Source organism: Bos grunniens, chromosome 4, assembly GCF_055505025.1.
Source record: "Bos grunniens cultivar Pamir isolate PY7600 chromosome 4, Bosgru_T2T1.0, whole genome shotgun sequence".
NCBI classification, from domain to species: domain Eukaryota; kingdom Metazoa; phylum Chordata; class Mammalia; order Artiodactyla; family Bovidae; genus Bos; species Bos grunniens.
In genome coordinates this window covers 20,763,265-20,776,750 of record NC_141168.1, presented here as the reverse complement: position 1 = coordinate 20,776,750, position 13,486 = coordinate 20,763,265, and the positions used below count along the sequence as shown (strand labels likewise).

Sequence of the window (13,486 nt, the reverse complement as noted above, 5' to 3'; positions counted from 1 at the left end):
TGCCATCTTAATCCAGAAGCCATGAGCCTTTTATCAGATACTCTGGCAAGGTGATTTTTTTGATGAATTTCCTTTCATTGCTTTTTAAAAATACTTGAAACATTCTGAATTTTGCATTTGACCCTGTCACCATATTAAAATTACATTCAGAAAAGCCCATTTGACCCTGTCACCATATTAAAATTACATTCAGAAAAGCTCAACGTATTTTAACATGCTCATGATAAATTCAAACAAATAAAATAGAGTAAAAGCACTCTGACATAGCAATCCCTGTTCCCTGGAAAGAACCGATTATCAGTTTATACTTTATTTTTGTGGTGGTTTCTCTGTATGTGGTGTAAAAATTTTTTCCTCCCTGCAAAATGAAATCATACTATACACACTGCTCTATAACTCGCCCCCTGTGCCCATTATGTCTTGGTGAACTTTTTTCATCAGCATATATAGTTCCCACCTCACTCCTTAATTGGCAGAATAGTTTTCCAGTTCTGAGGTATTTATCCAAACCTCTATGACATGTTGACTGTTTCCAGTCTTTTTAAAATTTTCAAATAGTGTGGCATTTAATAACTTTGTATGTATGTATTTACATATACATTTTTGTATATTTGAGCTGGTAGACTTGGTATATACTCTTTAAAATAATTTTAAAAGATAATGCCAAGTACCTCCTAATGTTTTGAAATCATTTTTGAAAAGAATTTATGTTCCTGTTACCCTACTCCCAGTTCAGCCCTTGGCTACATGCATGGTTTTGTATTATCCTACAATTTCATCCTATGTTTTTGTTTAAAATGCTAGCCCAGTACCAGATACGTTGTACCTTCTCAAGTACTTAGGAGGTTAATTTTTTATCTGTGACCCATGGATATTCTGTAAAGTGTTTTAGAGTTGAGGGGATACATATGGTCCACAGTACTGAGACGCTTTGTAGCAGAAGTCTTAAGAATCTGAGAATTGGACTTCCCCAGTGGTCCAGGGGTTAAAACTGTGTTTCCTCTGCAGAGACACGGGTTTGATCCCCGGTTGGGGAAGTTCTGCACACCGCGTGGTGCAGTAAAAAAAAAAAAAGAATCTAAAAATTGCTTGTCTTTAAATAGAGTCAGCAGGAGGAATGAAAGAACTGGGGAAGAGCAAGGCAGGTTGAAAAGATAAGAAAGGTTAAGGAGAAACAGGAAAAAGCCAAAGTGTTAAGTGCAAACTCTGACTCTCAAGAGGTTAAAATGGGAAAGGATGGCATAAAAATCAGAAGCAGCAAATGTAGAAAAAATATTTCAAGAATTTGATATTAATGAGGTTTTTGCTTGATTTTGCTTTGTTTTGGCGTACAAGGGAGACCTGAACACATTTTCAAATAGTGAGGAAAAATCCTCTATGGCAGAGTAATGTTAGAAAATAATTAAATACAGTGATTTGGGAGCAGACTCCAAGTGGAGGTGGAGGATGGGAAGGGACTGGATCTAGTGGAGCAGGGGAGTGCAGGTGAGGTAACGTGACAGCACCTGCCAGATATGCGAGTGTCCTCTGTAGGTCTGTGACGGGCTTGGAAATCTAAAAAGGAGAGCTTGTCATTACGAGGAACAAAGGATAAGGTTCTGGGTTATGTGCTACGAAGCGTATGCTTGGAAGTAAGAAATGGGTTAAAAGGATTGTGAAAACACATAGAAAGTTAGGGTGGCTAGGACAGGGTCACCTGGGTTCTCTGTATGGCTGCAGTAATGGAACAAAGAAATAAACCAATGGGAATAATGGCCCATGGGTTTACTTGGAGGGCTCAGTAGAAATAAAGGAAATCCATGGTACTATAAAAGGTTGATCAGCTTAATTTAGGGATTTTGTAGTGGGCCCAAACTGAAAAATTGAATGGAAGCTTTTTTCTGTATGTGTAAGTTATACTTTGCTTAAGGGAAAAGGAAAAAAATCAAATGATGCATAGAAGAATTAAAAAAAAAAAAGGAATGCATTTCATTCTTAGTGTTTTGTATATTCTGAACTGTTTCATGAGAAAGTAATTAACTGTGGAGTTTAGAAAATTTTGTTTTATATTTATAAATAAAAAATAGGTTTTTTTCAAAAGACTTTTTAAAATGCACTTTTGAATCACTGATCCAATCTAGATTTATTTTGCATATGACTGAACGTGTGGTGGTACACTTAACAATCTGTAAAGTTGTCAGATATTTCTCAAACCTCCTTCATGGCAGAGTCTGTGTCTATTCATGCATTAAAGAATGTGAAAGAGTAAAACTACTCTTCCTAGTTTTTTAATGTCTATATTTTGTCAATTACAAAACTACATTTAAAAACATTCTAAATTTTTTAGGTATACTAAGTGAACTTGATGTTGATGTAAATGAAGGATCACTAATGGAGCTACAGGGACATATTGGAAGATTCCAGGTAGCTGATTCTTTACTTCTTTTTTATTTTCTAAATTAAAAAAATTTTTGATTCTTACATCTTTAAAGAGCAGTAGTAAAACTTATAATAAAATACAACAATCCTCTCTGATCCTTTTATAGCTTCCTTAATTTGGGTAAACCCAGCAATGGTTTTAATTGAATCTTTCATATCTCTAAATAATTTGCTTATGTTGCTACTATTTAATTTTCCAGTTTTAAGAATCATCTATCAACCTTCCATCAAAGAGGATAAGAATTTTGATCTCTTTACTCCTATTCTTCCATATGATATGTGTATCTCTTATAACATGCCCCCACCCCCAACTCAACAAATCATATCATAATTTTGATTAGATTAACATTTAGTGTTATATTGTTATTACTGTGTAAATGTCATTTATAAATAAGCCATGGATGGACCATATGTTAGTTTTCTAAACATTATGTTTTCCTTAGAGTGAGTAAATGTTGTTTGTTTTTATTTGCTTGGTTTTTGTGCTTCTGATTTATTCTCAAACTCTCCTCCAGTTGTGTAGTCTCCTTTCAATATATTCAAACATAGTAGATAGCTTATTAATTCAGTATTTTATCACAGTCCTTCTGGGAGCCTCCTGGCCTGCTTTGATCTAGACATCTTCACTTTTGGGGGCCTCAGAAGAATTATATTTATATAGTAGAATTTATATTCCATTGTTTTTATACAGTAATTGTCATAACCAGTCCTCTTTTCATGAACTGTTTTTCAAGTTTCCAAAAGAAAAATGCTGCCATCAGCTTTTTAGTGTATACATTTTTATGTGATATTACTGTTATCTCTGGGACCCAGGGTCTGTAAGTAGTACATTTTGAGTCACTGTCAGATAGCACTCCAGAAGGGCTTGTGTTGTCTGTAACCAGACCAAAATACTCTGGATTTTTTTTTTTTCCTCAGTCTTCTAATGTTTTTAATTGGTGGGGATGAAAAAATATTTTTGATGCATCTTTCATAAGGTGGCCTCTGGAAATGTGTTGCTGCATCTGTTTTATCTGTCAGCATAGCAAACAGCCAGTTGTAAGTTGTCAAAATAGATACAGCTGTTTTGACAAAATAAATTTATATTACAGTTTCCTTAGTCTGTTTTGCCTTATCCAAACTTACTCCAACATGAGTTTAAAGTAGATATTATATAACATGTAGGTATATATGTGTATATAGGTGTGTGTGTATATGTAATACCAGTGTTTCAAACACATTTTTATTGTGCACTTAGTATGTGCGGTGGAGAAGGAATGGCAACCCACTCCAGTATTCTTGCCTGGAGAATCCCATGGACGGGGGATCCTGGTGGGCTACAGTCCATGGGGTCATAAGAGTCAGACACGACTGAGCACATCCTGTGCGCAGAACACTATACTAAGCACTTTAAATATAATTCAGTGTCTCAGGTAATCCAAACAATAACTTCCAAGGTGAAAATTGCTATTATCACTCTAGAAATGTGAGCACAGAGGCTTGAAGAAGTTAAGTAACTAGTCCCAGGACAAATAGCAAAAAGTCATGTGCCTGCAATTGGAACCCACATCTCTGATTTTGGACATATTGCAGTTTTGCAAAGCTTGTCCTTTCCTGCTGAGAACTGTAGGAATGATTGTATTCTCAGGTGAAAAGTACCAACATGTCAAACAAATGACCTTTGTATTTTATCTGCCAAGGTCACCTCTGTGTTCCCAACTCCTTGATGACATCTCCAGAAGAAGCCACAGGAGTCAGAGCCTTTAAATTTGAGCCTTAGTAGACAAAATGATCACGGATCTGCTTCTGTTCACCATCTCATTTTGCTTCTCAGTGTTTATTGATTGGTGTTTATTTAATGGGTGTCTACTAAGGAATTATTTGGTATGATACAAAAAATTTGGGGCAAACACTTAGACTTTAGTGAGTGTTAACTGCTAAAAAAAAATAATATTCTTTTAATGAGTTGTCTGCCAAGTAAATACATTTGCAAAAAGATGAATTTTAGTATTATTAACTTATAGTTGACATAGTTGGAAATCAGAAATCAGAAACATTAAGGAGGATTTAACTCTCCACTGAGCTGAGTTTTTTCTTTATCTCCCTCAAGAAAGGTCACTGACTTTAAACATATCCAGCTAGATGTGAACTTTTGTTCATTTTTTGTCTTTTCCTTCCTCAGCGCCAGTGCTTAGGACTACTAAGTCGCTTTGGTGGCTCTGACAAACTGCGTCAGTTTAAATTTCAAGATGATAATGTGGAGGGAGATAGAGTGAGCAGGAAAGATGAGATCGAACTGGCTATGCAGCAGGTAAGAGGAGTGACAGTTATGTAACTATTCTTTAAGGTTTTAACGTTTCTGGAAATATTTGAGAAAAACAGTACATGTGGATAATTTTTAAATTGATTTGTAACTTTGTTGTAATTTTACAAATTGGTCTTAATTTTTTTCTCCTTCACATCTGGATTTCCATGAGATGAGGCATTTGGGGAGCTGATATTTTTGTTACTGCTGTTCTTGCTTTGTAGATTTGTGCCAATGTCATGGAATATTGCCAATCACTCATGTTACAGAGTTCCCCTACCTTCCAGCATGCTGTGTGTCTGTTCACCCCTAGCCTTTCGGAAACCATTAACAGAGATGGGCCCCGCCAAGGTGAGCTGCTTCTTTCTTTCTGTATTTGAGGAATTAAGTTGCTAGGATTATGAGAACCTCTAGTTGGCTCCAGTAAGGTGCACCTTTTTTTTTTTTTAAACCAGTAATGAATGGGGAATTTTTAAATCGACTTCTTTAAGAAGAAGTTATAAGGAGTTACTGTTGTCAGACCTGTGGATACGGCTGGAGAGCTTGAAAGAATAGAGAAATTTAAGATTTTCTGTGAATGAATCTGGAAGAGCCATGTGGGGAGAGGATAGTTTTATATAGTGTGTGAGACCCCATAGAGTCTGGGATTGGAGACTAAGCTAGCTAGGTGAGAAGTGTGAAAATATTGCAGATAGTTTATATGTTAAATCATGTTAAACTGAATTTTTAGTATCTCAATTGGATTTTGTATGATACCAATGTATGGTATGTGCCATACCATAGCACAGTAAAATTTAGATACTTAGTAGGCTCATGTAGCCTGTGATTTCCAAATGACCCAGTAGGGAAGGTTAGGAGTCTAAGGCAGGATTATGGATTGGTTAAAGCCGTTTTCCATGGGACACTCAAAGGCCAAAAGCCCTTTTGGATCTTGGTGGTTGTATTGTGATGGACTGATGGTAATTTCAAGAAACATTCTATCTGAGATTTCTGAGAATCATTTTAGGGTTTGTCTTACTCTGTTATAAATGTCCTAGGTAATGGAATTAAGAGAATTTTATTGAAGTATTATTTAAATACAACAGAGTTCACCCATCTTAGGTGGACTGTTTGAGTAATTTTTGTAATTTTATACAGTATGGAACTACTACCACAGCTAAAATATAGAATAATTCCCTCATCCTTTGACGTTTCTTCTTGTCCCTTTGCATTTGATTGTTTCCTTTGACCCTTTGGTCAAGGTGTCTATTATTTTGCCTTTTCCAGAATTTCATATAAATAGAATCATACAACATGTAGTCTTTTTGTGTTTTGACATCTTTCATTTAGCTCAGTGTTTTTGAAATCCACTCATGTGTGTGTATTACTATTTTGTTCTTTTTATTTCTGGCTGGTATTCCATATGCATTTATCTATCCACTAGTTGATAGACATTTGGGTTATTTCCAGATGTTTCACTGTTGTGAATAATGCTGCTATGAATATTTGGGTATAGATCTTAATGTGGACATATGTTTTCATACCCCTTGATCAGATGCCTAGGAATGCAATTGCTGGCTTGTGTGATACGTTTAACTAAGTAAGATGCTGCCATTCTGTTTTACAGAATGAGAATCATTTTGTATTTCCACCAGCCTTGTAAAGAGTTCTGGTTGATCCACATCCTTGCCAGTGCTTGGTTTGTTGGTCTTTTTAAGTTTCAGCTGTTGGACTTGGTGTGTTGTGATATCTCATTATGGTTTTAATTTGCATTTCCTTGATGACTAGTGATGAGCCTGTGTCCAGGTCTAGTACCATTTGCTGAAAAGATTTATCTTTTTGTTTGATTACTTTGATACATTTTGTCAGAAATCAATTGACCACATAAATTTGGATTTATTTTTCTTCAGATTTTTTTAAGGACTAATAAGCATATTCTTTTCTGCCAATTCTAGGCATATAAATGGGTAGATATTCAGTAGGTTCTAGAATAGTTACAGAGATACAGTTTAACCTAGTGGTTAACCTAGGGTTAAGAGCACAGCCTGATGATGAACTGCCTGGATTTGAATCCCAGTTCTACAGGTGACTTAAGAAAAATGACCTAGCTCTTTGTGACTCAGTTTCTTTGTCTATAAAGTAGAAGTAATAACAAGGTCTCCTCTAGTGTATTATTGTAAGGATTAAATGTGTTAATAAGTATAAAGTGCTTTAGAACAGTGCCTGACAGCACGTCAGTGTTAGCTATTATTATTTTTATTATTGCTCTTGTATTGTTGTTATCCTCTAGTATATTTACTGTTCCTTGTGATCAAGGAACCCTTTCCTGTAGCACTTCTATTTCCTTGACCTCATTCTCTTTCCCGCAGAATCTATTTCTGTAATTAAATATCTCATGAGCCATCCTCATCTGATGTCTAAGTCTGGTGCCTCTGAATATTTTCTAGACTGGAGCAAATTATTGTATAAGAATTCCTGAAGAAATTTGAAATACGCTCAGCATTAGACCATCATATTTGTGGATAGTTTCCTATCAAGTCGAGGTCTCACAAATGTTATCCGGGGACCAGCATACCTAATTTCACTAGGAGAAGGCTTTCTGTGATGACCTGTGTCATAAAGATTGTCACATCCTCACTGAAGACTGGGAAAGGAGACCTGGCAAATCAGATGAGTCTAGGCAAAATCCGTTGACAGAGGACTCTTCTTTTTCCCTCCATGTGAAGGTCTGTGAGATCCGACTTTGGAGCAAAGTTCAGGGAGATGGCAGTGAAGGAAGCAAGTATAGATCTCTCCCTCAGTATTCATGGCAGTTGGGGCCATTAAACAAAGTTTGTCTCAAATTAAACTTGAAATTACTAAGGTGTTTCTCAAAGAAATCCCTTCGTTGCAAGAGGAAATTGCTTTATTTGTACCACACAGACCATGTCTAGAATAACGCTACTGCTCTCTAGCTTTTCTTCCCTCTACAGACAGTTTTTCCAGCATCACATTGTTCCTTTCCACCTTCTTCAGAAAGTGGTCACGTAAAAGGCAGATCGTTTTGTTTTGCTAGCCAAATGGAACTATTGTGGTGGAAGAATTAAACTTTAAAAATTCTGTTATCTGTTTTTTAGCTATGAGTTAGTATTCTACTTGTCTGTTTGGAAGAATGATTTTGAGCTGGGAACTCAGCAACCAGAAAGATGCAGACTGGAAATGAATTCATATAAGTAAAGCCATAGGGTGAAGCAGGACTTACTCACCTGGGGTCAGGAAACTGTAAGCTGTATCTGTGCATATGGGGTGGTGGGCTGGTAGAGAGATGGGTGTATAGGCGTATAGCTTCCATAGAGTTCTCAAAGAGGTCTTCACCCAGTAAAGGGTAAGCTTTCTCAGTGTCCATCAGCCAGACTTACTTATTGTCTCAAGGCTCTAGCCTTATGTACCTACCTCATTACAGTAGCTCTTAACCACACCTTTGAGCTGTTAGTGGTGTTTAAAAGTAGTCCTGGATTGTTTTTAATAATAGTTTACATGCCTTTAAATTCCTGGGCTTTCCTTTTTTAAAAAAAACAGGTCATTTGAAATTCATATAAAATGGCTGTAGGTAGAACATTGGTTTTTTTTTCTTATCAACTCCATTAGATACCCAAGTGCCAGTGGTTCCATACTGGCACCTGCCTGGTTTGGGCATTATCGTTTACCTGCTGAGACAGAGCGCTAATGATTTCTTCAGCTATTACGACAGTCATCGACGGAGTGTCAACAAGCTACAGAACGTCGAGCAGCTTCCCCCAGATGAGATAAAAGAGGTATGAATCTTAATAATGGGCAATGGAGACGTCTGAGAAACCAGTGCTTTACCTGATAAGGCAGGGGACCAGTGTCAGACTGATAAGATGATGCATACAGTGAGACAAAAGGAACTCCAATGACTCTTCTGTGGTGGCTTGAAGAAGAGTCCCTCACCTAAGTACCACACTTCATAAGTGTAGAAACTTGACTGAGTGACCGAAAGTTGCACCTGTTCAAGAAAACCACCTGCTTTTCTCAGTAGAAAGGCAGTTGGCCTTTGAATAAAGAGTTTGGTAATTTATACTATAAACATCTGTGCTGAGAAACTTAGGTTTCTATTGCAGATGCTTTTTCAGTTAGAAGTGATCTCCTTAGGTAAGATGTCTCTGTCCCTCCCACAACTTCAGTATCTGTTAAGTGAATTTTTCAGACAAATGGAATGGCCTGTCAGACTTGACCCCTTCTCTCAATGACCCAGAACCATTCCCTGGCACTTGCTGTAACTGCAGAGGCTGCGTTACTGAGCTTGCGCCCTAAGCAGCCCACCTTCCTTCCACTTGGCACAGCTGAACTGTAGAACGCCCTGCGGCCAGTGCTGAGGCCTCCTGGCGGCCTGTGTGGCAGCCTGGTTATTGATCCACTTTGCCATTCCTGGCTCACACCAGCTTTTCCAAATTATAGCATGTCGCCCTCTGGACTAGTCAGAGCCCACTCCCTCGTTGCATCCTTCTGATAACTCTAGGGAACGTCAGAGTTCATGATGTGCCCAGCCCTGAGCTCCACGTGCCACCTGAATACATGAGGCAGATATTGTTGCTCCTCCTCTTTCTGAAATGAGGAAACTGAGGCACTGGGAGAGGGTTTACTCAAAGCCACACAGCCAGCAAGTACAGGTGGGGGCAGGTGTTACTGAGTGGGCTCAGGTGATCTCCGAAGTTGAGTGGTTTACCTCCAGCAGCCCTTCCCCTTCGTGTGTGGCTTACGGGTGACGCTGGCACTCGCAGGAGCTACAGTGTCACAGTAGAGCACGTGGCACTTCCCCAGACCCCCGCAGCACGCCTGGCGCCACACCCAGGGTCTGCAGTTAAATTGACCTGTTGTGCTTGCAGGTATGCCAGATGGGAGAGGGACCAGGGGAGTTTCTGGCTTATGATCGTACATTTGTTACACTCTACAAGTCTCATTTGTAGTTTCTTCAGAAGATACCTGATGGCTGTTACAGATATTCTCCACGGCAGTGTGGCATTTACTGCCTGAAAATGCACTGTTTCGTTTTGTTTTAATTTGACAGGAAATTCAGGGTTGGTTGGCCCATCAACAGATTGGAAACATCTATTTGAGGGACTGGACTTTTTCAAAAAGCCACAGATGAACATTCATTTATGAATTCAACTGCTTCTTTGGCTCTTGTTTTTTAAATTACTAGCTTCCTAACTAGATGCTAAACTCTTGTCAAGGATGTTTAAATCCACTTGAATGTTTTTCACAGTACTTATCACAAATGACTGCTTATAATAGATTTTCATTAAATTTTTTTTTACAATATGTGTCATTCTTAATACTGTGTTTGATTTTTTTTTTTTAAGTTGTGTCAGTCAGTGATGCCTGCTGGTGTTGATAAAATCTCCACTGCCCAGAAATATGTTCTAGCAAGACGGCGTTTGGTGAAGCTGATCAACAATCGAGCTAAACTGCTTTCCCTTTGTTCTTGTATCCTTAATGCAGTCATTGAGACTGCAGGGTGCTTGAAGGGTGACCTCTAAGGGAATCTTCAAATGTAGGAACTCTTATTCTCACATTATTTGGGTATCAGAACCAAATGGAAAGGGACATAATTACTATTATTGTTTTCTAGTTAAATGCCTGACATATTTCTAAATGGAAAATTTTTTCTTACTCTTTAGAATAACTAGTAATACTCATAATATATGCAGATACTTTGTGTCTAGACAGGAGATAAGGACACTGAAGGCTCTGCTAGCACTGCACCCCAGGGCCTGATCTCCTTCCTCTCAGCACAGCTTGCTGCTTTCTGGAGAGACCTTACAACCAGCTTGTTAGACTGAAGCTGTGGGTACATCACTGAATGGTGCAGTCTCAGAAACTGGTTTGTAAAATCATGTGATGAGATTGTTTTCCTTGAATCTGGCCTCTCCGCTGTAGTCATCATAGAGACCTGCCTGTTTATTCTCTGGCGCCATCTGGAGTACTACTTGTTACACTGCACACCCACCGATTCTCAGGATTCCTTATTTGCCTCCAGGTCCTTATTTAAAAGCAGAAGGCTACAAGGTAAACTGTATTCTGAAAATTAGTGAACCACGGATTCACTACAGAACCACGGAGCCTACACATTTTAGCACCTTGAAAATCTAGTTACACTCAACCGACTTTTGACTGTTTTGGTTACAAAGCATGTACTAGGTAACTACTTAGTTACTTGGCATAGCTAGTTTTTGTATTTCCCTCCTGTCCATGGGAAATTGTGCAGAGCACAAGAGCATCTTAGAGGCTGTCTTCAGTTGCTCCTCAGCTTCTCTCGTGGCTGACACAGGTCCAGAGTCCTCTGGTCCAGAGGAGTGGAAATGGGTCAGCCTTGGCCACACTGCTCATTGCTAAAAGGGATCTTTTGTGACTAATGAGCATGTATTGGATCCCTTAAGTGGCAGGAACCAGAAGGAAAGCTTGAGAACCCTGGCTTGGAACATCGAAATGCTTCCTAGGGGCTTCCATTTACTGAAAGCTAAAAGAGAGTCCTCAGCTTTGACCCATGCTGGTCACAGACACTGTGGTTCACTGTCATTGGGTTCTTCTCTTCTGTGGAGGAGACACACCTGCAAACCTAGTTTGTGTCTTTTATCTCTAGATTCCTTCGCTTCGGAAAGCAATCTGGATTTTAGAAGTGGGCTAACTACAGTGAGCCAGCATGATATAGACCAGGTAACGTTCTGTGCTCATACTCTTGTTCTTTTTTTGCAAGTACAAAGGGAAAGCCTGGTATGTGAGTAAGATAATAGTTTTCACAGTTGCATGCAAAGACCTGATTTGAATTCTGGGATAGCAACCTAATGGCTCTGTGACTCAGAGCAACTTTCTTAGCCTCTGAGCCTCCATTTCCTCAGCTCAGAAATGGAAATGATAATTCAACCTTGAAGTGTTTTGTCAGAATTAAATGAGGCCTTCATGTGTGAGATGCCAGGGTAGTGCCTAGAAAGTAGTTAAGAGTTCAGTAATTAATAGGCGTTATGGTCTGGAAACTCCATATATCAACAGTTAACTGCAATTTAAAGCAATTCTAAAACTGTATGTACTTAAACAAGAAGGAAAAATGTTACTATTATACCAATAAACTTCAGGGTGGAAAATGTGAATGTTGAGTTAATTTGGCATCTGAGAAAGGATCACATTACAAAAATTCAAAGGTATTTTAAATAGGAAGACAAAGAATAAAAGGAATATTTGAGACTTCTTGATCATGAAGTGTCACCTGTGTTACCTCTAGCTTCTGGCTGACGCTATCAGCGCTTTTGGAGAATCACTACAGAAGAAACTTCTGGACATTGAAGGATTGTATTCAAAAGTGCGATCTCGCTATAGTTTCATACAAGCTCTCGTCAGACGCATCCGAGGCCTGCTGAGGATATCACGGAACTGAGAGCCTGTGCTTATACTCTTCTGAGGAAGAGACAAATTGGGGAAAACTGTCTCCTTTTTATAGTTTCCTTCTAAATTATGACCAGAAGATATTTTGATATTTCTTTCTTTATATATGGACTTCTTTTCTGTAAACTTCTTTGCCTGGTGCCGTGCTCACTAGTTTAAAAAAAAAAAACTTTTTAAAAAAACAAACACGTGGTCAGTCTCTTGAAATTTTATCTCGAAAATGGTCAGCATTATCAGGAATTCAACAAACAGTGCTTCCCCAGTGCTGGTTTTTCCCAGGGGTATTATTCTGAATGCCAAATTAAAGGCATAGTCTGAAAAACCTCTATTTTTTCTTCCTTTGTAGCTGTATTACACGTTTTATGATAGTGCTTTTTTAATAGAAAAGTATACTTAATACAGTGTGTTACAGAAATGTCTCAAAGTCAAGGCATCCCTTTTCTAAAGGTATTTTTTTCTTTCCTGCATGTAAATGATGAAATAATCACTTGTATTTATTCCCTAAAATAATTATGGAATTTTTCAAATTAATCATCTACCTGTATTTTACACATAGTTAATAGGGTGACCGCTGTTAGCATTCTTATTTCTTGCTTGGTAGTATTTATGTGCATGTGACTACATCATCTGAAAGTCCATGGCCCACTTTCCAGTCACCAATTATTTCAGCCCAGTATATAGAAGAGACTGCTGAGAGGGGAAAGAGTCTTGACCCTCAAGTAGTGGCAGAAAATTAATACTTAATTCTATAATTTGTTTTCTTAATAAAATGTCCATGACATTTTAGGCATTTAAAAAAGACTTTGTCATTGTTATATTTTGAAATTAATCTATTGCCTAACACTGACAAACATCAATCTTTAACTGCAAAGCATCCTGTTAATAAAGAGCATTTTTAGAGAGATGTGAATGAATAAGTAACTGGTCCAAGACATAGTAAGCCTGACTGCTGCTGCTGCTGCTAAGTTGCTTCAGACATGTCTGACTCTGTGCAACTCCATAGATGACAGCCCACCAGGCTCCTCTGTCCCTGGGATTCTCCAGGCAAGAACACTGGAGTGGGTTGCTATTTCCTTTTCCAGTGCATGCATGCATGCTAAGTTGCTTCAGTTGTTTCCAACTCTGTGCGACCCTATGGACAACATCCCACCAGGTTGCTCTGTCCACAGGATTCTCTAGGCAAGAATACTGGAGTGGGTTGCCATTTCCTTCTCCAGTAAGCCTGACTGTTGCTCCACTAATCAGGCATATGGTAAGCTTTATCATGTTGCACACAGGCATGAACACAGAAATATCAGGAAAGAGCCTGAGGCACAGAATCAAAGCATTTTATAACCCTCTGATAGGTGAAGCCTTCCATAGGAC

The 13,486-nt window shown here is 38.4% G+C and overlaps 1 protein-coding gene across 2 annotated transcripts in view; it reads left to right on the top strand.

Annotated features, from left to right (window-relative positions):
• NUP205 (nucleoporin 205) overlaps positions 1-12,307 on the top strand; it is an 80,301-nt gene extending 67,994 nt beyond the window's left edge. For both annotated transcript variants that reach the window (XM_086395423.1, XM_086395422.1), the window contains exons 36-43: positions 2,327-2,403; positions 4,580-4,708; positions 4,927-5,053; positions 8,309-8,475; positions 10,045-10,168; positions 10,622-10,750; positions 11,325-11,398; positions 11,961-12,307. In XM_086395423.1, the coding sequence (XP_086251549.1) occupies positions 2,327-2,403; positions 4,580-4,708; positions 4,927-5,053; positions 8,309-8,475; positions 10,045-10,168; positions 10,622-10,750; positions 11,325-11,398; positions 11,961-12,113 (980 nt within the window). In that variant the 3' untranslated portion in view covers positions 12,114-12,307. The remainder of the gene's footprint in view (positions 1-2,326; positions 2,404-4,579; positions 4,709-4,926; positions 5,054-8,308; positions 8,476-10,044; positions 10,169-10,621; positions 10,751-11,324; positions 11,399-11,960) is intronic.
• Positions 12,308-13,486: the final 1,179 nt, after the last annotated feature.